Source organism: Leptinotarsa decemlineata, unplaced genomic scaffold (assembly GCF_025532065.1).
Source record: "Leptinotarsa decemlineata unplaced genomic scaffold, Ldec_3_MD MMD2_tig00026328_RagTag_RagTag, whole genome shotgun sequence".
In the NCBI taxonomy this organism is placed as follows: Eukaryota; Metazoa; Arthropoda; class Insecta; order Coleoptera; family Chrysomelidae; genus Leptinotarsa; species Leptinotarsa decemlineata.
In genome coordinates this window covers 25,129,912-25,150,715 of record NW_027412688.1, presented here as the reverse complement: position 1 = coordinate 25,150,715, position 20,804 = coordinate 25,129,912, and the positions used below count along the sequence as shown (strand labels likewise).

General features: G+C 34.7%; 2 protein-coding genes across 11 annotated transcripts in view; one reads left to right on the top strand and one right to left on the bottom strand.

Moving 5' to 3' along the window:
- Positions 1-20,804, top strand: part of Sec16 (endoplasmic reticulum export factor secretory 16) — a 70,257-nt gene that overhangs the window by 8,761 nt on the left and 40,692 nt on the right. For 8 of the 10 annotated variants that reach the window (XR_012467281.1, XM_023156262.2, XM_023156236.2 and 5 more), the window contains exons 3-10: positions 4,851-5,077; positions 5,145-5,341; positions 9,743-10,793; positions 13,282-13,617; positions 13,717-14,059; positions 14,124-14,465; positions 18,675-18,880; positions 19,322-19,432. Coding sequence is in view for 9 of the 10 variants with exons in the window: in XM_023156262.2 (XP_023012030.2) it covers positions 4,851-5,077; positions 5,145-5,341; positions 9,743-10,793; positions 13,282-13,617; positions 13,717-14,059; positions 14,124-14,465; positions 18,675-18,880; positions 19,322-19,432 (2,813 nt within the window). In the remaining variant the exon portion in view is untranslated. Of the gene's footprint in view, positions 1-2,276; positions 2,301-4,850; positions 5,078-5,144; positions 5,342-9,742; positions 10,794-13,281; positions 13,618-13,716; positions 14,060-14,123; positions 14,466-18,674; positions 18,881-19,321; positions 19,433-20,804 lie in introns of those variants that run through there. The other 2 variants (XM_074182410.1, XM_023156270.2) reach the window with 2 other exon arrangements.
- Positions 186-2,507, bottom strand: LOC111502257 (phosphoglycerate mutase 1). The gene is made up of 4 exons (XM_023156283.2): positions 2,354-2,507; positions 2,002-2,250; positions 1,468-1,540; positions 186-751 (listed from the first exon to the last, which is right to left on the bottom strand). Exons 1-4 carry the CDS (start codon positions 2,414-2,416, stop codon positions 267-269), a joined length of 870 nt encoding a protein of 289 aa, XP_023012051.1. The 5' UTR covers positions 2,417-2,507; the 3' UTR covers positions 186-266.

Sequence of the window (20,804 nt, the reverse complement as noted above, 5' to 3'; positions counted from 1 at the left end):
CCTGTGTATATCAAGTGGAAAAACCTATTTTTTTTCTAGAAAGAACTTGAATTATGTTTATTGTTGGAATTTCTGTCGGTATGTTGTTATGTTTTCTTATTCTATTCTTATATCTATTTATGCATATTCTATGAGATGACATATCAAAATGACATTTATTTATTTATTAATTAAAAATATCAACATCATTACTCAAACTTTATTGAAATTAATTTACTCTTGCAAAAGATGCACAAAATTTCAGTTGAAATACATTTTTATATCATTCACTTCTTTGCTTTGGCTTGGTTTGCAACTTCTTCCATTGCTTTTTTGACCGTTTCCGGATCGCCCAGAAACTGTAAGCTACCGTTCGGCACAGGTTTCATATTTTCATCCAAAACGTACAAGAAGGGTATTCCCGTCGGCAGATTCAGTTTCATTATTTCATCATTAGACATCTGATCAAGATGTTTGACAATCCCTCTCAAGCTGTTACCATGAGCTGCTATGAGAATACTTTTTCCACTTTTTATTTCTGGAACAATACAGTCATTCCAGAATGGCAGTGTTCTTTCAATTGTCAATTTCAAGGATTCGAACAGTGGAAACTGGTCTTTTGGAGGTCCATCGTTGTAAATGGGATCATTGATAATCGTTTCATAGTAGGGGTTTTCAGGAGTTATTGGAGGCGGAGGAACATCGAAGCTACGACGCCATATTGCTACTTGTTCCTCGCCATACTTAGCTACAGTATCGAGTTTGTTTAGGCCTGTAATAACAAAAATTTTTGAAAACTATAATTATTAGATCTTTCACTAGTTGTGTGATTAACAATATTTCCCATGATAATAATTAAACTATTTTCACAAACATTGTTTCATCAAGTAACGGGTCAGCCCTGTCAAAATTTACAATGCTGTTTCCCTCACATATAAAAAGAAAATTTAGACTCTTATTCCATTCAGTTCAAAGGACTGAAAATTAAGTGAACAAATCCTTTTTTATCAATTATATTATCTTTAAATGTTAGTGTTTTGAAAATGATGTGGTTTTCAAGTTGACAAATAATAATGTTTCATCAATAAAAACGCCAAATAGATAACAAATCTCTTTTTATTCACAATTTCATTGAGTCTACTTATTATGTTAAATCATTGTTGTTACCTTTTAAGTATTTGCTGATAAATTCCAGATTTCAATACTAGGATTTCAATAATTTGTATAATAGTTGACATTTCAATCAATAAAGATAGAAAATATTCAACTATAAACAATATTCGACATATTGAGTACCCACCACATAATGTAGTTTTGTGCAAAACTATATTCTGAACATTCCAACTCAATTGTCGAAACCACAACATATGGAATGTTCTAAAAGGGAATTTCAGTAAAGGAAGATTTATTTCCAAGCGCTAGATGTGATAAGTATAATATGCACTATGAGTATTCAAATATATTTCAACTTGTCTCGAAAAAACTTACCTGTCAGACCTCCATAGTGTCTTTCATTCAACCTCCAAGTTTTTTGAAACGGCAAATCTGTCTGCCCAAGTTCCTGTTAAATGAAATATAAAAAGTATGATAATTGTATATTATGTAATATTTGCAACCTGTGAAATTTAAGCCTTTTTTGAAAATTCGGTTTTGGTTATATTCATAACAAATAATGATGAGTCTAATAGTAGATTCATCACAAGATAGATTGATAACGACATTAATCTTGATTTTGGATGTGTGGCCTTATTGACTTATTTCAAGATGCTGAATTCTGAGTTTATCAGGATCCTGGATTACTGCACTATCTACCTCGAGGACAACCAGAACACTTCGTCAGTTGCTTTATCGCCTTTGATAATGTCTACGCCGTCGTAGACGAAACCTCAGGCATAAAACCTTCAAACAAAGGCCAATATACCCGAAAAATAGCTTTAACTTAGTTATATGAAACAATCTACAATTGTATGTCTACAGGATTTTAGAAAAACTTCATTAAAAAAAATTTTTTTCTCGAATCACCTGTAAGATCAAGTTCATTGTATCGTTAGCTCTTTTCAGAACTGACGTAAAAGCCAAGTCGAATTTGTAACCGGCATCTTTCAAGGCTTTTCCGGCATTTTGCCCTTCCTGTTTTCCTCTGTCGCTCAATTCGGCATTGTACCACCCGCAAAAAAGATTTAGCTTGTTCCATTCAGATTCTCCGTGACGGACCATCACTATTTTGTAGTTTTTTCCTGATCCGGCTCGTGTTTTGCACTGTGCCTTCACCTAAAATGAATGTTTGTGGTTAGAAAAAATAAGTGGCTCAGATGTTTCAGGTATTTGATGCAATTTCGATTGAGGTTTATGTAATAATATTAATACGAATTACCGGACAAGCCATGTTTGAAATGATTCTTGCAGGTTCTACGAAAAATTTTGATAATGTCACCATTTGAAATCCATGATTTTCGTGATTGACAGCTGGTAATGTGACATGCGTGAAAGGGACAACTGCCAACTGTTCCGCAAACCACAAAAAAGTTGCGAATTACACCGTTGGCAAAATAATTTGTATTTTGTATGTGTACATGGTGAGTTACGAATGAGACGGTTCTCAAAAATGGACAAAACGTATTTCTAATAATTTTTCATATACATCGCGGATTACTTATAACTTTGAGTTATTTTCAAACGTACAGTGTGCTTCAAAATGTTTTTGAGGAGGTGTTTGTATTATGCTGAAAAATTTGAAGAAAGATATTATACACGAGTAAACGATACGAGGTCTGTTCAAAAAGGAGGTGAATTTTCATTTTTTCCAAAAAATATTTATTCATCAATTTCTATTTTGTCCCCTTCGAAGTAGCCCCCTGAGATATAATACACTTGTGGCATGGTATGTCCTTGGGCCCTCTCAACGATTTGGTTTCTATCTGCTCAACCGTCGCAAAACGCCGTACTTTCATGGGTCTTTTCAATCTTGTGAACAGAAAAAGTCGCAGGGGGGCAAAAATTACAGACAAGCAATGACGATTAAGCAAGTGCATATCGTGATGCAAAAGCAATTAATTGTTTTTCCATAATACCGGACGTTTTCTTCGTATTGCTTCCCGCTAGCGGCGCATAACTTCAGGATAAAAAAATCTATTTAAAAACTGTTTTTCCATTAACCAGCTGTCGCACCTCTACGAACGACAACCCTCAGAAGTCGAAACTTGTGCGAGCTAAGGATTAACGAGGTCTTGTCTTCTAACGAGTGATTCCTAACACGGGTTGGACGATAGCAAGTGAAAATCGATCGTTCAGACTAGGGATTGAACCACCGACGAACACGGCAGTCAATTCGAGTGAGTGAAAAAAGCACCCACGTCGAACCGCTTAGCTACCGACCGACCGTCTGACCATGTGGCAAGAACTCCTGTTGCACTACGCTATGGTAATCGCAGGAAACAGTGAGCAAAACCTTGACATTTTATCGAACTTAGCGTCCTTTTTTTGGTCTTGGCTCTCCTGGGCTCTTCCATTGGGACAATTGGAGCTTGGTTTCTATGTTATAATCATATAACTATGATTCGTCACCAATTAGGACCCTTTTAAGCAAATCTGGATCGTCGCCGTTGACGTCATTCAACAATTCCTGAGCGATGCTCATGGGACTGTTGTTTTTTTGGTCAAAATTCAGCAATTTTGGAATGAACTTCGCTGCCACATGCCTGATGCCCAAAATTCACAAAGAATTGTATGGCATGAGCCAGACGATATGCCGACATCCTCAACAGCTTCTCTAATAGTAATTCGATGATTCTCCATAACAATTTTCTTCACTTTCTCAACATCTTCATCGATTGTTGATGTGCTTGGGCGTCCAGGGCGAGAGTCGTCATTCAGGTCCTCTCGACCTTCTGTGAAAAGCTTGTACCACTTCTAGAAAATGTTATGACTCAGAGTACAATCACCGTATGCCACTGTCATCATTTCAAGTGTTTTTGAGAACTTGATTCCATTTTTTACACGAAGTTTAATGCAAATTCTTCGATCCATTTTTTGAATTTAAACATTCACTTTATTTTGTGAACAGACCTCGTACATATAATATCTGGGTGTATACAAAAACAGAAGGAGAGAAAGTCGCTAAGACTAGACGACATTTGTCCAGTAATGCTGCAAAAAGCTCCGTAAATTCTTATTTAAAAAATGTATGAAAAACTCAGCTCTGTTTGTTTATCTGGGAGTTATAATAGATCCTCGACTGACCTGGAACCAAGGCCAAAAAGAATGTCGTATCGAAGAGTTGAGAAGAGTGTTTGAAATATGGCACTCTAAAAAAAAATGACAAATCCGAGTAGTTTTGAAAGAATTATTATAAAAGCCCACGGAGGCAAGTGCGTATTTTGTGTTGAACTATCCTGCATATAAATTGTATTTTTAAAATTATGTTTCCAATGGTTTCTAGAAAGTAATGAAAATCTCCACAAACAGATGTTTTTTGCTTTTGCAAATAAGCATTAACAGTTTCAAGTGAATTACGGATTTCAATTTAAACATTTATTTGTCACGTTTTCGATATTTAAATCACATGAGATTACATATTCTCGAATGCTTTAGTCTGAATGTCAATTACAAAAACAATTCTGGCCGAGTAACCCATGAAAACTGATATCAAAAAACTTATAATTTCATTACCATATTTTCAACTGTGATGCCATCTTCGGCTTTCCATCTAATTCGTTGGTCAGTCATGCTTTCGAAATTGGTAGTTGAAATTATCATCTCAAACAAATTTCATTACTAGGAAAGTTTTTTCATATTAATCAAAAATATAGTGGTAGATATTTCTTCAGTCTTAGGTTACTGTTTTTCCGACTAGACATTATACTGAATTTTAGCACCAATGGCAAAATCAACAGCAGCATAACTGGTACCAACCCCAGCAAACACAGTATCAACCACAGCAATCACAGTACCAACCAGTACCTAACCAACAACCTACTCAGACACATCAAAATTATTGGCAACAACCTTACAATACTCAAGGTTACAACCAAAATGTCCAGCAGGCTTACGGACAACAGTATGGAAATCCTCAAGCAGGAGTGTTCCCGAATAATACTGGGTATGATGAAATTTTTGTTTTTTCTTTTTTGTATTCTTTGATTCATTGGTCATTAAATTTTTTCAAGGTTTCAACAGCAGAATTATGGAATTCCTCAATATAATCAGCTGGGTAATCAAAATAATGTTTATGGAAATGCAGTGCCTCAAACTGGGCAGCAGAATGAAGGAGATGCTTGGGGAGACTGGGCATGGGGTGATGAGGATAATTCGAACATTCAGCAAAATGAAAATGCTACTGCTCAGAAGCAAGGAAGCGAAATAGGTTGGTATTTTTGTATATATAATGATAACTCTTTGATGGTAACTAAAAACGACACATGCGTTATCTATATTTGTATACTATACTTCTATATTTCCATATCTATACTTCCTCTAATGTATTGATATCTAGTGCAAGGTTTTTCAGAGAATTCCATATTCTAAACTTCCGTCAGATAAATACATTTTTTGACCACCGTTCAAGTAATTATGACAACATGTCGGTATCAGTGTGTTTAGAACATCTCTGATTTAAGACATGCATAAAGTCCATACTTATGTCATGTCTTTGAAATATTTTTTTCCGTTAACCAGCTGTCGCATCCCTACGAATAACAACTCTCAGAAGTCGAAACTTGTACGAGCTAAGGACTAAGGAGGTCTTACCTTTCAACGTTTGATTCCTAACACGTCATCATTGATTAATGTGAACTTTCACGTCAGAAGCATACATAATTGTATTTATATTTCGCATAATTAATTTTTTTTTGAATATGAGAAAATGTATTGTTTTGGAAAATCAGTGAATTCAGATTTTCCCATTGTATCATCAAAATGGCAATGAAAAATAGTGCTGAATTCAAGTTGTAGACAGATATTACAGAAGAGGGCTATGAAGTGACTGTAAAGTCAAACTTAGAGAGTCTTGCAGAAAATTTTCCACTATTGATAAAATTTCAATAGGCGTTGAACTGTCCATTCTCGAAACAGTTCGACGGATTTATGAAAACTTTTTGTTTGCATCCTTAATAATACTTAAAAAAGCCATTATGGTTTCTGACTTCCAGCAACGCCTTGGTTTTAATCAAAGATTTTGTCGGTCGGTAGCTGGTCGGTTCGAGGTGGGTGCTTTGTTCACTCACTCGAATTAACACTGTGTGGGACGGTGGTTCAAGCCCCAAGCTGAACGATCGATTTTCACTTCACACCAACCCGTGTTAGGAATCACACGTTAAAAGGTAAGACCTCGTTAATCCTTAGCTCGCACAAGTCTCGACTTCTGAGAATTGTTGTTCGTAGGGGTGCGACAGCTGGTTAACGAAAAAATATATTTCAAACATATTTTAAATACATGACATAAGTATAACATTTTAAACAGACAGATATACTACTCGTACAATGGTGGTAAATTATCATCACTTATCATTATGAGTAAGAACTACAGACCTAGAGAGTCTTGTAGGAAATTTTCCACTGTCGATTAAAATTCAATACTCGATGGACTGTTCGTTCTTGAAACAATTTGACGGATTTATGAAAAGTTTTTGTTTACACCCTTTATGATACTCGAAAGAGTAATTATGCATTCTGACTTCCAACCACGCCTTGAATTCAATGAAAAATATAATAATAATAATAATAATAATCATTTATTGATGCTAACATACAGCAGTATTTACACAAGTTGAAAAGAAAAGAAAAAAAAAATACGTTATTAGATAAAAATTTACAATAAATGCATATAAACAGTATACTTGACAACTAACACTTACAGATATAAAAAAAAATGGTGCACAGACATTGTTAAAAAGAATTAAGTGATTTAATGCATGTCCCTAAAATTATTTTGAAGGTACTCCTCAGTGCTATAGAACGCTTTTCTTTTTAGGTATAGTTTTATTTTGTTCTTAAACTGTGTGAAAGGTAAGTTTTTTACTTCTTCTGGAAGGACATTGTACATATTCATGCAATGATAGCTAGTTCCATCTCTAGTACGGGAGAGTTGCAAATAGTTTTGTACAATTCTTTGACTGTTTCGAGTAGAATAGTTGTGTAAATCGCAATGTCTACTATACATGTTTTGATTTTGTTTCATATACAATAGACATTCCAATATGTAGACACATGGCAAGGTAAGTATACATAGTTCCATAAACTTTTGACGACAACATTCCCGGTAACCTATGCGGGCTATAATTCTGATGCATTTTCGCTGTAAACTAAATGCTTTGGATGCGTGGGTTGAGTGGCCCCAATTTAGTATAGCATATAACATAGCTGAGTGAAAAAAACTATAGTAAGCTGTCATTAATACATTATGAGATACACTATTTACTAGATTCCTTATTAGATAGATAGTTCTTGAAAGTTTACCCGAGAGGTACGCAATATGCTTTTCCCATGTCAGTACCGGATCAATATAAATGCCTAGGAATTTAACTGGTTCAGAATTAAAATAGCTGTCAGGTAAGTACTCATTCAATGGTGGTAAATTATCATTATGAGTAAGAACTGCAGTCCTAAGCAATCTTCATTTTAAAAAAGCAGTGAAGAATTTGCCAGCTGATAGACCCTTTTCTATTTTAGGGATACTTTTCAATACCGTGAGTACTTTTTTCATTGTATTGAATCTTAATCGTAACTATCTTTTTATTGAAAATTCTTTTACTATGCTATGCAATGTATTTTTCACATTGGTCAGGCTAAGTGAGGTATTTAAACTCGTTTCAAAGAACACGCAGCACATATCCGATTTTGGAGATTAGCAAAATTTAGTGTCGTTCAACTCGCCTTGAGGGGCGGCCATAGAATAAATGAAGTATGTCTAAACTTGATGAAATCAGTACATGGCACTAGATTTTTTTGAGGCTTTTGAAAGTCTGGAAACAGCAAAAAGCGGCATGAGAACTTTGAATAGTAACAAAAATTCCATTTCAAACATCCCATTGTTTACCTTCATATGTATCGATTGCTCTGTTGAAATCAGCAGGAACCTCCAGGAGAGAATTTTTCGCGAATTTCTACCAGAAATTGGGTGTCCGAAAGTGAAAGTGTACCATGTTGAATGTAAATAGAGACCAGTTCACTTCCTGAAGATTCCAACTTGGTTAGTAAAACGCGCGTCGAGAAGAGTGTTGCAGTTGTGGTGTTTGAAAACAATATTTGTTTTGGAAGTTGGGATTGTTGATGGGTTTTCACCTTTGTGAAGTGCCTGGATGGCCAATCGGTGTCCAACCACTTTTCAACACATATGACGATCCGATCCAAAAAAGGATTGTTTTCGTTGCTCAAGAGCAAGAAGAACAGACATCGAAACGTGATAATTCCAATCCGTCATCCAACGCACCACTTCGTGTCTCATCTTCGAGGCTAAACGCTCTGGAACTGAAAAAAGGCAAAAAAATTAAATTTGGGAAAAAGTGAACATCATTAATGCATAGAGTACAAAATTCTCTATCGATCAGTATATACCACGACACAGAAGAATCAATATTCATTGAAATATAGAGCTACAAAAACACATAACATTAAAACGGACAAAACTTTTGAAATAACCTAGTAGGTGCCCTACGTGATGCTTTTCTACCAAAGGTGAAGCAAGTGTTCTTGTGTTAATTCAATTTTTTAAGTTACTGTAAACATTACAAGTATTACAAAATGTTCAAGTACAAATCTTCTAAACAGTCACTAGTACTGACTTATATACTGTTACGTTTATATACCGTAATCGAATGTGGTAGAAAATTTCGTCAGAATTTATTTTAAATCGTTAGCATTATTCTCGCTGCATCTAGAGCGGCATTGAATATCGTACATTCACACAATTGGTTTATGGCTACCAGTGGCGGCCGGCGTTATTTTTTTAGGGCATGATTTATAACAATACTTTAAAAATAGGCATGTCTTGCTATTTTCGTTCAGTTCAAGAATAAAACCCAAAATGTTCACTAGTGTTACGTTGTGATTCGTTGATATCATAAGTTTGAATGTTGCGTGCAGCGTCGATATTTCTAATAATCAATTTAGTTTCTCAGGTTGTGCTTGAAGTGAGCTTTTAATGATTGAAGGGGCACTTCCCCTTATTACATTAATTAGGGAAAGATAAAATGAATTACTCATTTTTGCAATATTCTATGCAAGAACTGATAAAAGAATTGTTACAATAGACGGCATACAGTATTTGAGAACTTTTTTTTCAATGCTTTTTTTTTCGCAGAAACGCCAAAATTGTATGATTTCTATTTCATTCAGAATCCGTAACTCAAAACTATAACACTGAAACACAAGCGTAGTAACAATACTATAGAACACAACAATACAACACCAAAAAAATTACAGAATCGGACTCAGTGTTATGAAATTGATAGGCAATCCAACCAGCAGACATTTCCTTGCTGTGAGGGACCATGGATTTTGAAGCACCTCCAATTTTATGTGTTTTCAAAATTACACACAGTTATTGACACTTGGCAACACAGGATGTCACAGTCTCGTGGAGACTTTTTTAACCTATCAGCAAATATTTGCATATATCCTATTGTTTTTTCATATCAGTCATAGTTCAGTTCAGTCTATAGAAAAGCATTCCAGTGAATACTTTCTTGATGAATCCCTTGTCTATTAAACTAAATGTTTAAAACCTTAGTACGTCAACTATTAATTCATAAACCAATTATTTTTACAGGCAATAGTTTTGCCAACGATGAGACTTGGAATTGGGGGATCGAAGAGGCAAAACCTGTTAATCCAGTTCAGACGAGGCCTGTTGGAGATAATGCATCCGAAATCAGAGATCAGTTTCCTAAAACGAGTCCCCTCGTAAAAACTGAAAATAATTCCGACTCACTCCACTTAGACCATGTGCAAGACAATTCTAGGCTCTCAGCTGTACGCAAAAAACTGGATACACCCCAGTGGTCGACCGAGTCTCAAATTTCGCAGGAATCATCTGATGACGTCGTTCAGACTTCAGAGAGTGATAAAAGTCACATGATGTCACGCAGTTCAACAATCAGCCACTCTCCAATATCTGGAAACGATTTGGCCACGACACAGAACCAAGAAGAAGTTCCTATGAAAGGTGATACTTATGAAAATAAAGAAATAGTATCCAATATCAAGCAGGAGTTGTCTCCTAGTGTTAATCCTACTCCTCCACCACCTAAGAATACCTTGACACCTCCACTAATGCCGCCTTCCAGAGGTTCGGATGATTCTAAGAATCCTTACAAGCGTACAGAGGGCATCGGTCACAAAACGAGTAAGTTTAGAGGTTCAGCCGTCATGCCTCCTGATACTCGGCAAAACGTATTCCAAATGGGTAGTTTTCACAGTCAGCAAGTAAATTTGGAGACGCTTCCAGATAATTCAGAACAACCTGATTCAATGCCCAATCTATCTTTCCAAAGGGCGAAGCCTGTGACAAATTTGCCAGATAACAACGAAGCTCCCATTAATGACAGGAATCAGTATCTGGAAACGGGCCAACTTTCTGAAGGTAATTTGCCAGATTATAACCAGGAGAGAGAGGATAGTGTGAGGCAGGAAGTCAGCGATACCTTACCGCCTCCTGGTCTTAGTCGCATGGTTCCAGGACAGATGGAGCAAAGCGAGAACTTAGGGAACCTGGGGAGTTTCGGAGATGAGCCACCACCGGGTTTGAGTAGGATGGTTCTGGGGCAGACAGAGACGGTTTCTAGCGTTCAGTCAGTCTTGACTCAGAATGACGATCCCAAGTGAGTGTATTATTAAAACAATATCAAAAAACCTACTGCAGTGTATTGCTTTGAATTTGCAGATTGGGTGCGTTTCTCATCATTACAGCATCTACAATTGATAATGTTTGTAGCAATATGTAGTATTTGTAATAAAAAACTGAATGGCGTATATCTTTAGAAGAAATGAATTTTTTTGGAAATGAAGGTGTTGGCATTCTATCATTATACAGAAAAAATGTGATAATCTTCCAAAGATAGGAAGAAAGCAATCAATTTCGAGAGGGTTTTTTTCTTCCAGTTTGTGTCAGAAAGTTACTTCTTTGCAAGATCTACACATCATTGTATAGAGTTAATTTTTTTAAATCGATTGCTTTCTTCCTTTATTTGGAAGATTCCCACATTTTTTTGTATGAAAATCTGTTTAAAAAAAATCTGATTTTCCGTTAACCAGCTGTCGCCCCCATGAGAACGACAACTCTCAGGAGTTGAGAACTTGTGCGAGCTAAGGACCAGCGAGGTCTTACCTTATAACGTGTGATTCCTAACACGGTTGCTGAATCATCCCAGATTCAACCAGATAAAGTCTCTCGAGAAAAATATCTGGTCGAGGCAGGAATCGAACCCAAAACCTTCCGATCGTGAGTCGGGCGCACTACCACCGCGGCCAATTCCACAACACAATTCCACAAAATGGAAAAGTAGAAAGTCAAAACCTTTCTTTTCCTAACACTATTTACTTTTTTTACTTTAAATATCCTCAGTGCTACATGTCTATCAATTATATGAAAGGAGTATAATCAATGGTCACATGTTACAAAGAAAATTTTGATTCAAGTAGAATTAGAGAGTGGTAAGACTAGTTTTGGAATTGAATCAGATATCATTGCTACACAATAAAGTGTATGAAAGAGGTAAAATTTCATTTAAATATAACATAGGCATCCTCAATGGAGACATCTGATGTTTCGGAATACGACACTTATCTTATTGCTTCTTCAGTACCAATCTGGATAACTTCTTTTATCTTAATATAATAATATCAATGTTCATATAAAAATAGTTTTTTTTTTAAAGTACTTCTTTTGTGTAATAATAATGATAATAATATTTATTTTACTTGTTTGAACAGTATGAAAGCATTACAATAAACATTTACATACCGTAACAAGGAAGACGTCCATGTATAACTAAAAACAAATATATATAAATATAAAACAACAAAACACGATAGATACTAAACTGTACATATGAAGGTAATTAACTGTTTTTTTATCGAGAGTAACAAATAAAACTTGTCAACGGTGTAGCAGTTACTTTAGATAAGATATTTTTTCAATTGTCTTTTGAAAATTCAGATGTTCATTGAGTCCTTAATAGAAACATCTAGCTTGTTATACAGTTTGGGTCCAAGGTATAGGTGACTCTTCTGATAGAGGAAGGTTCGGTGAGGATTCGCTATCAACAACCCTCTAGTTCTAGTTGCGTATGGGTGGTCTGGCTCGTTTGCGGTAAATTTTTCTTTATTCTTATGAACGTAGAGACACATCTCTTATATATATACAGACCAGCAACTGTGAGTATTTCCAGCTCTTTGATATGAAAGTAGTTCTTTCGAGAAGGTTTTTCTTCCAATTTGTATTTGAAAGTAACTTCTATGCATGGTCTACACATCTTTATAAGGATAAAACTACTTGAGGTTCTATCATGTTGGTTGCTCTCGAAGTTTTTGTTAAAAAATGGAAATTTATTTTAAAAAATTTGAGGTTTTGTGGTATTACTCTCGATAAATTCAGACCATAAACTCAGCTGGGAAGCTCAAAATCAGATTTTTTTTCCACCCAGTTCACACGTGCTTCTCTTAATGTACATAAAGGAAAGAGATTATATTTTAGGAAAAAATTAAAATGTTTATTTACATGACGCAAGACGAAAAACTAAAATTCCTCAATATTCACCAAAATATGTGGGGATCAAATATCACAATGTGTTTAGTAACGTTCTACATATAAAATATAAGATATTGAATAATAGGAGACATTTCATAAACATTCTAAAATCTTTTACAATAAAACTTGTGGTGTCCAAAACATAAGTGCACAATTTTGACTTTTTATAAATATTTTTTTCAAATAATAATTTTGATTATATTGCTTTCACAGTTTATGTGTTACAATTATATTTTTCAATACCTTATATCTGATTACAGCTTATCTTGTGACTAGTTCGATAGGTTCATATAATGTAGAAGTAGCAATTCTATTCATGTATAAACCTCATGGATGAAAAAATACTTACTGAAAGAGCATACAATATCAATACATTCATATAATTTTTTTATTGAATATCTGATTTCAGATTTGAAATTATAAAGTTATCAACAAATATTTTTTGACTCAACCTTACCTTTAAGTGTTATTGAAATCCTTTTTATAAACCTTACTCCCCACTCATCACCAATTTTGCCTAATTTGTTGTATTGTATCTTAAACAAGAATTTTCTTTGAAGGGCTCCATTCGACACGTCAGGCCCTCCGGAAGGTTTACACAGAATGATTCCTGGAGAATCAAGTTCACCTGAAAATTCATTGCGTCGACTGCAACAAGAGCAAGATGACAATGATTCCGAACCAGAATTCAACCAATTGGTTCAACATGCGCCGCAACCAAGATCAGCGACTATTGGTGCTGATACTCCACCAGCCACCGTGAAACCAACTGTGAGCCCACCGTTGGCGACTAGTAATCGCTCACAAATTATAGGGGGAGCCGACAACCAGATCAGAAATACAGCTACTTCTACTACTGAGAAAAGTAGCAGCAGATCTGTGAAGGAACCGGAGAGGTTTGTTGTTTTTTGAATTCCTTGTAAAATTAACAGTTTAATCCCACTGCTGTCACCACAAAAGGTGATTATCACTTTAACTGTTGTTATGTTTGATAGGAGGGATTACATTGATGGTCAGACCGACGAAAATGAGATTTCCAACATTACCAACTCGGTTCGCAACATGGCCGTGGGAGAAAATCTCACTGATGGTCAAACATCTAACACCAGTCTGCCAGACCCTGTTGCAAGAAAACCAAGTAGACAAGAAAGTAGTGATAGTGATAGAGAACACAGAAAACCTCCAAGAAGTTCGAGAGATAAACGATCTTCGGAAAAAATCAAACGAGACAGAGAAAGGGAACCAGATAATAATCGGGAGAGAGACAGAGCTCGATATAACGACGTTCCTAGAGATAAAAAATACGATAGAAGAAGGTACAAAGATAGGCGTTATGAGGTAGGTTTTTAAAAATTTTACCCTCAGGTTTTCTTCTCTGACCCCACTTTTATTCTGTTATCAGGAGGATACAGACTACTACAGTGATAAAGAAAGAAGACACTCCGATGACAGAGACCGAGAGTATGAAAGAAAATACAGCAGCTTGCGCAAGGAAAAAGACAGAGACAGGCGTCGGAGAGATCCGAGAGATTACAGGAGAGGCGATTATTATTATGGAAGTAGGTACGATTATGATTATGAGCACGATAGCAGGTCGAGACCTTCTAGCAGATCGGACTCGATGCATGAATCTGTGAGAGAAAGGGTACAAGAGAAAGATCACAGAGATAAGAGAGGGAGAGAAAAAGAGAAGGAGAGGTATAGAAGACACCGGGACCCAAGGGATATGTACAATCCGTATCAGGTATTTGTGATTATTTTTCAATTATGTACTAAGATAATTCTGTAATGGTATTTGCCTATATTCTCCTTTTTCTTACTCGGATGTTTTGGATATTTTAGGGTGACTTGCTTCAAAGTAAATCTGTTTTCTTTAGAACTGATTGATTCTTGCAGTTTGAAATTTGAAAATTGATTAATTTGTATGCTTGAACCATCAAAACCCACCAGTACGTCATAAACTTATCTGAACCAAAACACAATGTATTTCTAAGAAAGGTTATTGAGGATGAGGGTATTTTCTAGTGTGTCCATGAAAATATCTGCTAGAATGGGACTATGTAGGTATAAATTATTATATTTACAAGAATATTTTCACAAGATAAGTACAGATAATCTGAAAATCCTACACATATAATAAAGGGAAGAAAATGAATTTGTTGGAAGCCTTGGGAATTAATAAATGAATTAAAAACTTGAAATATATAACCCCAAACGAGCAACTCGATTTATGTAGGTCTCCACTCTTGAATTTATATATCAATACAGGCTGATTCACGGTGGATGGCACATTAGACGTTTCTGGTGAACCAGACAACGGATCACTTTGAAAATTTAATGGAGGGCATATTCGGACATTCTCTAGCCAACTAAAATATTTTCGACAATGTGGTGTTGCCGCTTCTATTAGAAAGCAGTAGCAACTTTGATTTTTCAAATGGAACACTCTGTATATAATATTATTTTTGGAATCTCCAACAATTGCCCGACAACTTTTCTTGATATTTCTCTATACCTATCTGTTACCGTTTTCGAAATAAAAATTAATTTCAATTTTTTTCTTCGAAAATCATGACTTCTAAAAATGCCGATATCTTTTAGTTAAGAAGTACTATGATATCGAAATTTGGTTTGGAGTTAGGTGATACTTGGACACTTCCCACACGTCAGCCTAATCTCCGTTACTTCAATACAGGGTGGTAAAAAATACAGTTTTTTCGTTTGCTTCAAAAAGTTGCTGAAATTTGATTATTTTAAATGGAACACCCTGTATATTTTTGAAAATTCGGAAAGCTGCTGAAATTTGCTTTCTTTCTATGTATATCATACCTATACCAAACTAGTCAAGTTTCGGAATTATGAACATTTATTTGTGAAAATGTTCCTTCGGTATTTGGTAAGCAGGCCATGATTACTATTTGACAGTAGCGTTGTGACATTCTCCTAATAATATCGACATTTTCGTCACTTCAGAAGTTGCAAATACCTTCAAAACGATGGAACAAAACTATTCAAACGAAGTTCTTATGAATTTGTTTATTATTTTTGGACAGTGTGACAAAATTATCAGCAGAACATGTAGAAAGTTCAATGAAATGTATCCGAATCTACCGCCAATGAACCTCAAGAAATTTATACGAATTCAGAACAATTTCAATATGTTTGGATAAACTTTAAAAAAGCACCAAGAAACAAGGAGAATGTCACAACGCTACTGTCAAATAGTAATCATGGCCTGCTTACCAAATACCGAATGGAAATACCATTCTGAAGGGACATTTTCACAAATAAATGTTCATAAGTCCGAAACTTGACTAGTTAGGTATAGGTATGATATACATAGAAAGAAAGCAAATTTCAGCAGCTTTCCGAATTTTCAATAATATACAGGGTGTTCCATTTAAAATAATCAAATTTCAGCAACTTTTTCAAGCAAACGAAAAAACTGTATTTTTTTACCATCCTGTATTGAAGTAACGGAAATTAGGCTGACGTGTGGGAAGTGTCCAAGTATCACCTAACTCCAAACCAAATTTCGATATCATAGTACTTCTTAACTAAAAGATATCGGCATTTTTAGAAGTCATGATTTTCGAAGAAAAAAATTGAAATTAATTTTTATTTCGAAAACGGTAACAGATAGGTATAGAGAAATATCAAGAAAAGTTGTCGGGCAATTGTTGGAGATTCCAAAAATAATATTATATACAGAGTGATCCATTTGAAAAATCAAAGTTGCTACTGCTTTCTAATAGAAGCGGCAACACCGCATTGTCGAAAATATTTTAGTTGGCTAGAGAATGTCCGAATATGCCCTCCATTAAATTTTCAAAGTGATCCGTTGTCTGGTTCACCAGAAACGTCTAATGTGCCATCCACCGTGAATCAGCCTGTATATAAGTTTGACAACCCCAATAATTTCTATAATCTCCAGAGTTGGATTTTCATAGTTGGCACCCCTTTTCATTTAATTACCTCCCCATCCAGCTAACCTTCAATCATTTCATTAAAGTGATCATTAATTTCCACAAAATAAGCAATAAGCGAGTTTATGGTGAATAAAAAAAAATATTATTATTACACAAAAAAGTCATCAAGAATGCTTCTACGAGTTTTTCAACAGCTGGAAGATATTTTTTCTGTGCATCGTTATCCTCAAGAAATTGTTTCCAATAATGCAATGTCAGTGTACCGCAATGAATATGGTATATTTCAAAAGTTTATTGCTCCTGGACATCCTGCTCATATTGGACTTGCTGAATGTAAAGTGCAAACATTGAAGCACTGACTGATAGCCGCAGTAGGACCAGAAAATCATGAAAGAAAAAGTTCTGGAAATTCTGTTTTGTTACGGAGCAACTCCATTTACCTCTGGCCATTCACTAACAGAATTATTATCTCAACCGAAAGCTAATAATTCGCCTGCATGCAATTTTTCCTTACAGAGAGACAAGTGAGAAAGAGAGTTCATACTCAATTTTGGAGAAATAAAAAAGAAACTTGGTAATCGGCATTACATTGTAAATTTGGAATGTGGTAGAACCGTGAAAAGGCACATAAATCAATCAATTTAAAGGGCCAACGAAGAATGTGTCCTACTCAATTTTCCAATATTCCACGAATTCCATTGAAACCTGGAAATGAGAATATAGATCATTAACATCTCCCAACCGATTTTTCTGCTACACCTTTTTTTTGCTTCTGGCGAACCCACTACTGTTTAAAAAAATCTGTTTTAAAATCTGTTTTTCCGTTAATCAGCTGTCGCCCCCATACGAACGACAACTCTCAGAAGTTGAGAAACTTGTGCGAGCTAAGGACTAACGAGGTCTTACCTTTTAACGTGTGATTCCTTACACGTTAAATTCCTACTAGACCCAAACAGTCTACAGCTTCTGTTTTCCCGGGTGAAATTATTGCTACATCTAGACAATCTGAAAAAGGAAGGCGAAAGCTTGCATGGACTCGAGATTATCACATATGAAGTTTACGTTAAATATTTTCTGATTTTTTCACATGAGTTATCGTCAGAGATATTTGCTCTTATAATTTCAGCTATGTTGTACCTTTGGGGAAGTCTGTTATATCTCTCCTATACTATAATTATTCTCTGTCTATAAAGTAACATGGATGTCAAAGATAGAAAAAGTAATAAAAATCATCTATTTATAGGATGTGTTAATGTCGGAATTATTTCCAATTATTCGAATTACTAACATCACAATAATTGTGATTGTTTTTTCAAAATCTATCCGTTGTAGTAAATTCAATCGTTTATCAAGTTTTCTCATTACCTACTTTTATTTAAAAGACATTGTTGAATAGTTTGATGTACTAGTCTAACTGATGAAGCAGCTGTGTAGCAAAACTCATCCTAAATAAAATATATTGAGAAAATTCTATAATCATTAACGTGGATAGATTTATTGAATAAACTCTTTTATACAGTGGATAAATTCCTGCATTAACAGACTTTTTCGACCATCATGATCTTTTTTTTATGTCAAATTTATATTTTATTCCTACATTCGACTTGTTTTATAAAATACTAGTACTATGTTGCTGTATCGCGGTTGTTCCAATGTTTTAACAGAATCAGAATCAACGAACTGAGGCGTGCACAGCGTTATAGAACAGTGCTTTCAAAAAAATGTTCTACAGCGCCATCTAGTGGCGAGTTACAGAAAATTTGATAGCCTAAAAACCTCTATGAAAAATTACTTATGCATATCAAGTTTCATCACAATCGGTTGAGTGATGTAGAAGTTTATCACTTACCAACCAACCAACAAACATCCATTTTTTTATATTAGATTGACATTTGAAACCAAATAAAATATAATATTCGTCATCAATTTGTTTATGATTTTATTAGTAGTGAAATTCCATTACCTAATCGACTTTGTTGAAGTGATACTTTGGTGGCTTTGGTTGAACATATTTTTTTCTTTAGGGTTATTCCTACGACCCTTACAACCCTTACTACCAGCAATACCAATATTACGAGAATCTCAGGAGAACCAACCCTCAAGCATACACAGAGTGGTACAGAAAGTACTACCAACAAGCTACAGGTCATGGTTCTAGTTACGGCGGCGAAGATAGAGCTTCAGTACATTCAGGGAGAAGTTCAGCTAATGATGAACTTGCCAAGGATAGGTGAGAATGAAAATAATCCAAAGTTATTTTCACTTTTGTTTGAGTGCAGTGCTTTTTGTTTGAGTTCTATTGAAATTCATAGGTATTTTTTCTGAATTTGATATTCCCAAGTAGGCACTTATATCCAGATGATTAGAAACATTGATGTTCAAATCAATACTTTTTCTTTGGCATATTTTCTCAAAAAATTAATGGGATATGCAGAACTGGGTGACGGGCATATCAAACACGCACCATCGCAATATCAATTGTTTTCATAATTGCTAACACTCCTCCACTACTAACATACACCAACAGCTGTCGACACCCTTCCTGTGGGTCTTTTACTTCAGATAAACTGTAACTTCATACATTTTTCTGAAGTAATTGGTCTGCTTACATGAGCGATACACTTGCTGCAAAGCATTTTTTATCATAGATGTGCTTTATTCCATTGTTTAGGTATACGCGGCAGAGTTTTTACAGCCAAGTGAGTCTGCCTCACCACGGAAGCTACTATGGAGATTCGCATGCGCATAGCGTGTCTGGTCATTATGGCCATGACATTTCTAGGTGAGCCCCTGACTTTCAAAATAAAAAATTAATTTTCCATGCGGTAATTTGTAATTCTCTTGGTAATTTCTTATTTATATTTCCCTGGTGGTAGGTATACATTCGAGTTAGATTGTTTGGTTTATAAAATGATCATACAAATACAGTTGTTTTACCTGTAAATGGGGCTTTAACTAGTTGTTATCATTTCTTCTCTAATGAAACGGAACCAGATAGTAGGACAGTCAATATGGTTACATCTGTTGTTTATTACTTGGCAACATGAAAATTTGGAAACGTTCAGTCAGAAAATCCCTGGAAAAAATATCCGGCTAAGTTATATACCAGTTAAAATATCCTCTGACAAAAATATCTCGTTAAAAAAACTTCACAATACCAAAATATTCCACAATAAAAACATTATGTGGCATTATTACATGACAAAAGTATTCTAAGGATCCAGTAAGGCCCAGAAGCAAATCAAAGACGAAAGTTGGTTAAGGTTAGTTTGAATTATGTTAGTTTAGATTAGACTCATATGAAATTTCGTCACTGAACAAAATTGCATGTTATAATTATTAAATTGTTAATTAATTAAAATGTAGATAATGATATTTGAATATTTGGAAATATATTGATGATTTCTTTGTGTCATGTGCTGTTTGTGTATGTCCTTGTACAGGATATTTTTGTCAGAGGATTTTTTTTTAGGAAAGTTTGTCCAAAAATTTTCTGGCCGGGGTTCATTGGGAACATTAGATCAAAGTTTATTGCATAACATATTGAAAAGTTTTCATAAAAATAATTGTGGAAATTAAAAAAAAGATCTTGGAGTTTTTATTGGTTTTGGATTTTCAGCACAGAATTCATGAATTTGTTGAAAACATTTTTCACTTCTCAAAACTAGACACATTTCCCTACAATAGCTTTTGATTTTTTACATTTTGTCATTTGCAGGCAATATGCAGTTGAATAGGTCCACTGTTTTTCCACCTGTCCCAAATTATGTAGTAATTCTATGTATTTTAACTTACCTGATGCCAATAAGTCATTTATTTTCCTAGAAATAAATATAAAGTATTTTTAAATATAATATTTTGAATAAATTCTTCATTTATAGTTGTTTAAAAATTTTGGAATTGATAATCTCATAATAGTGCTTGTCCAAAATTTGGGAGAAACAGGTTTTCAAAATAATGCATTTCATTAATTAGTATTAATTAAAATTATTATTGAGGTGTAGAAAAGCAAATTTTTCAGTTCACACCAATAAGTTATTACGTACATGAAAGGTATTTTTCACAAAGAAATATTTTCTTATTATCAGTAATGTGTCCCATTTGATGATTTTGCTTATCAAAATATAAGGCTATGAAATTGTACAGATACTTAA

Bases quoted from the DNA above. Each gene is read 5' to 3' on its own strand.
- LOC111502257 (XM_023156283.2), bottom strand. From the start codon at position 2,416: ATGGTGACATTATCAAAATTTTTCGTAGAACCTGCAAGAATCATTTCA. The intron at 1,541-2,001 runs GTGATTCGAGAA...TTCATTTAACAG, and splicing joins CAATGAACTTGATCTTACAG to GAACTTGGGCAGACAGATTT. The intron at 752-1,467 runs GTAAGTTTTTTC...TTGTTATTACAG, and splicing joins ACACTATGGAGGTCTGACAG to GCCTAAACAAACTCGATACT.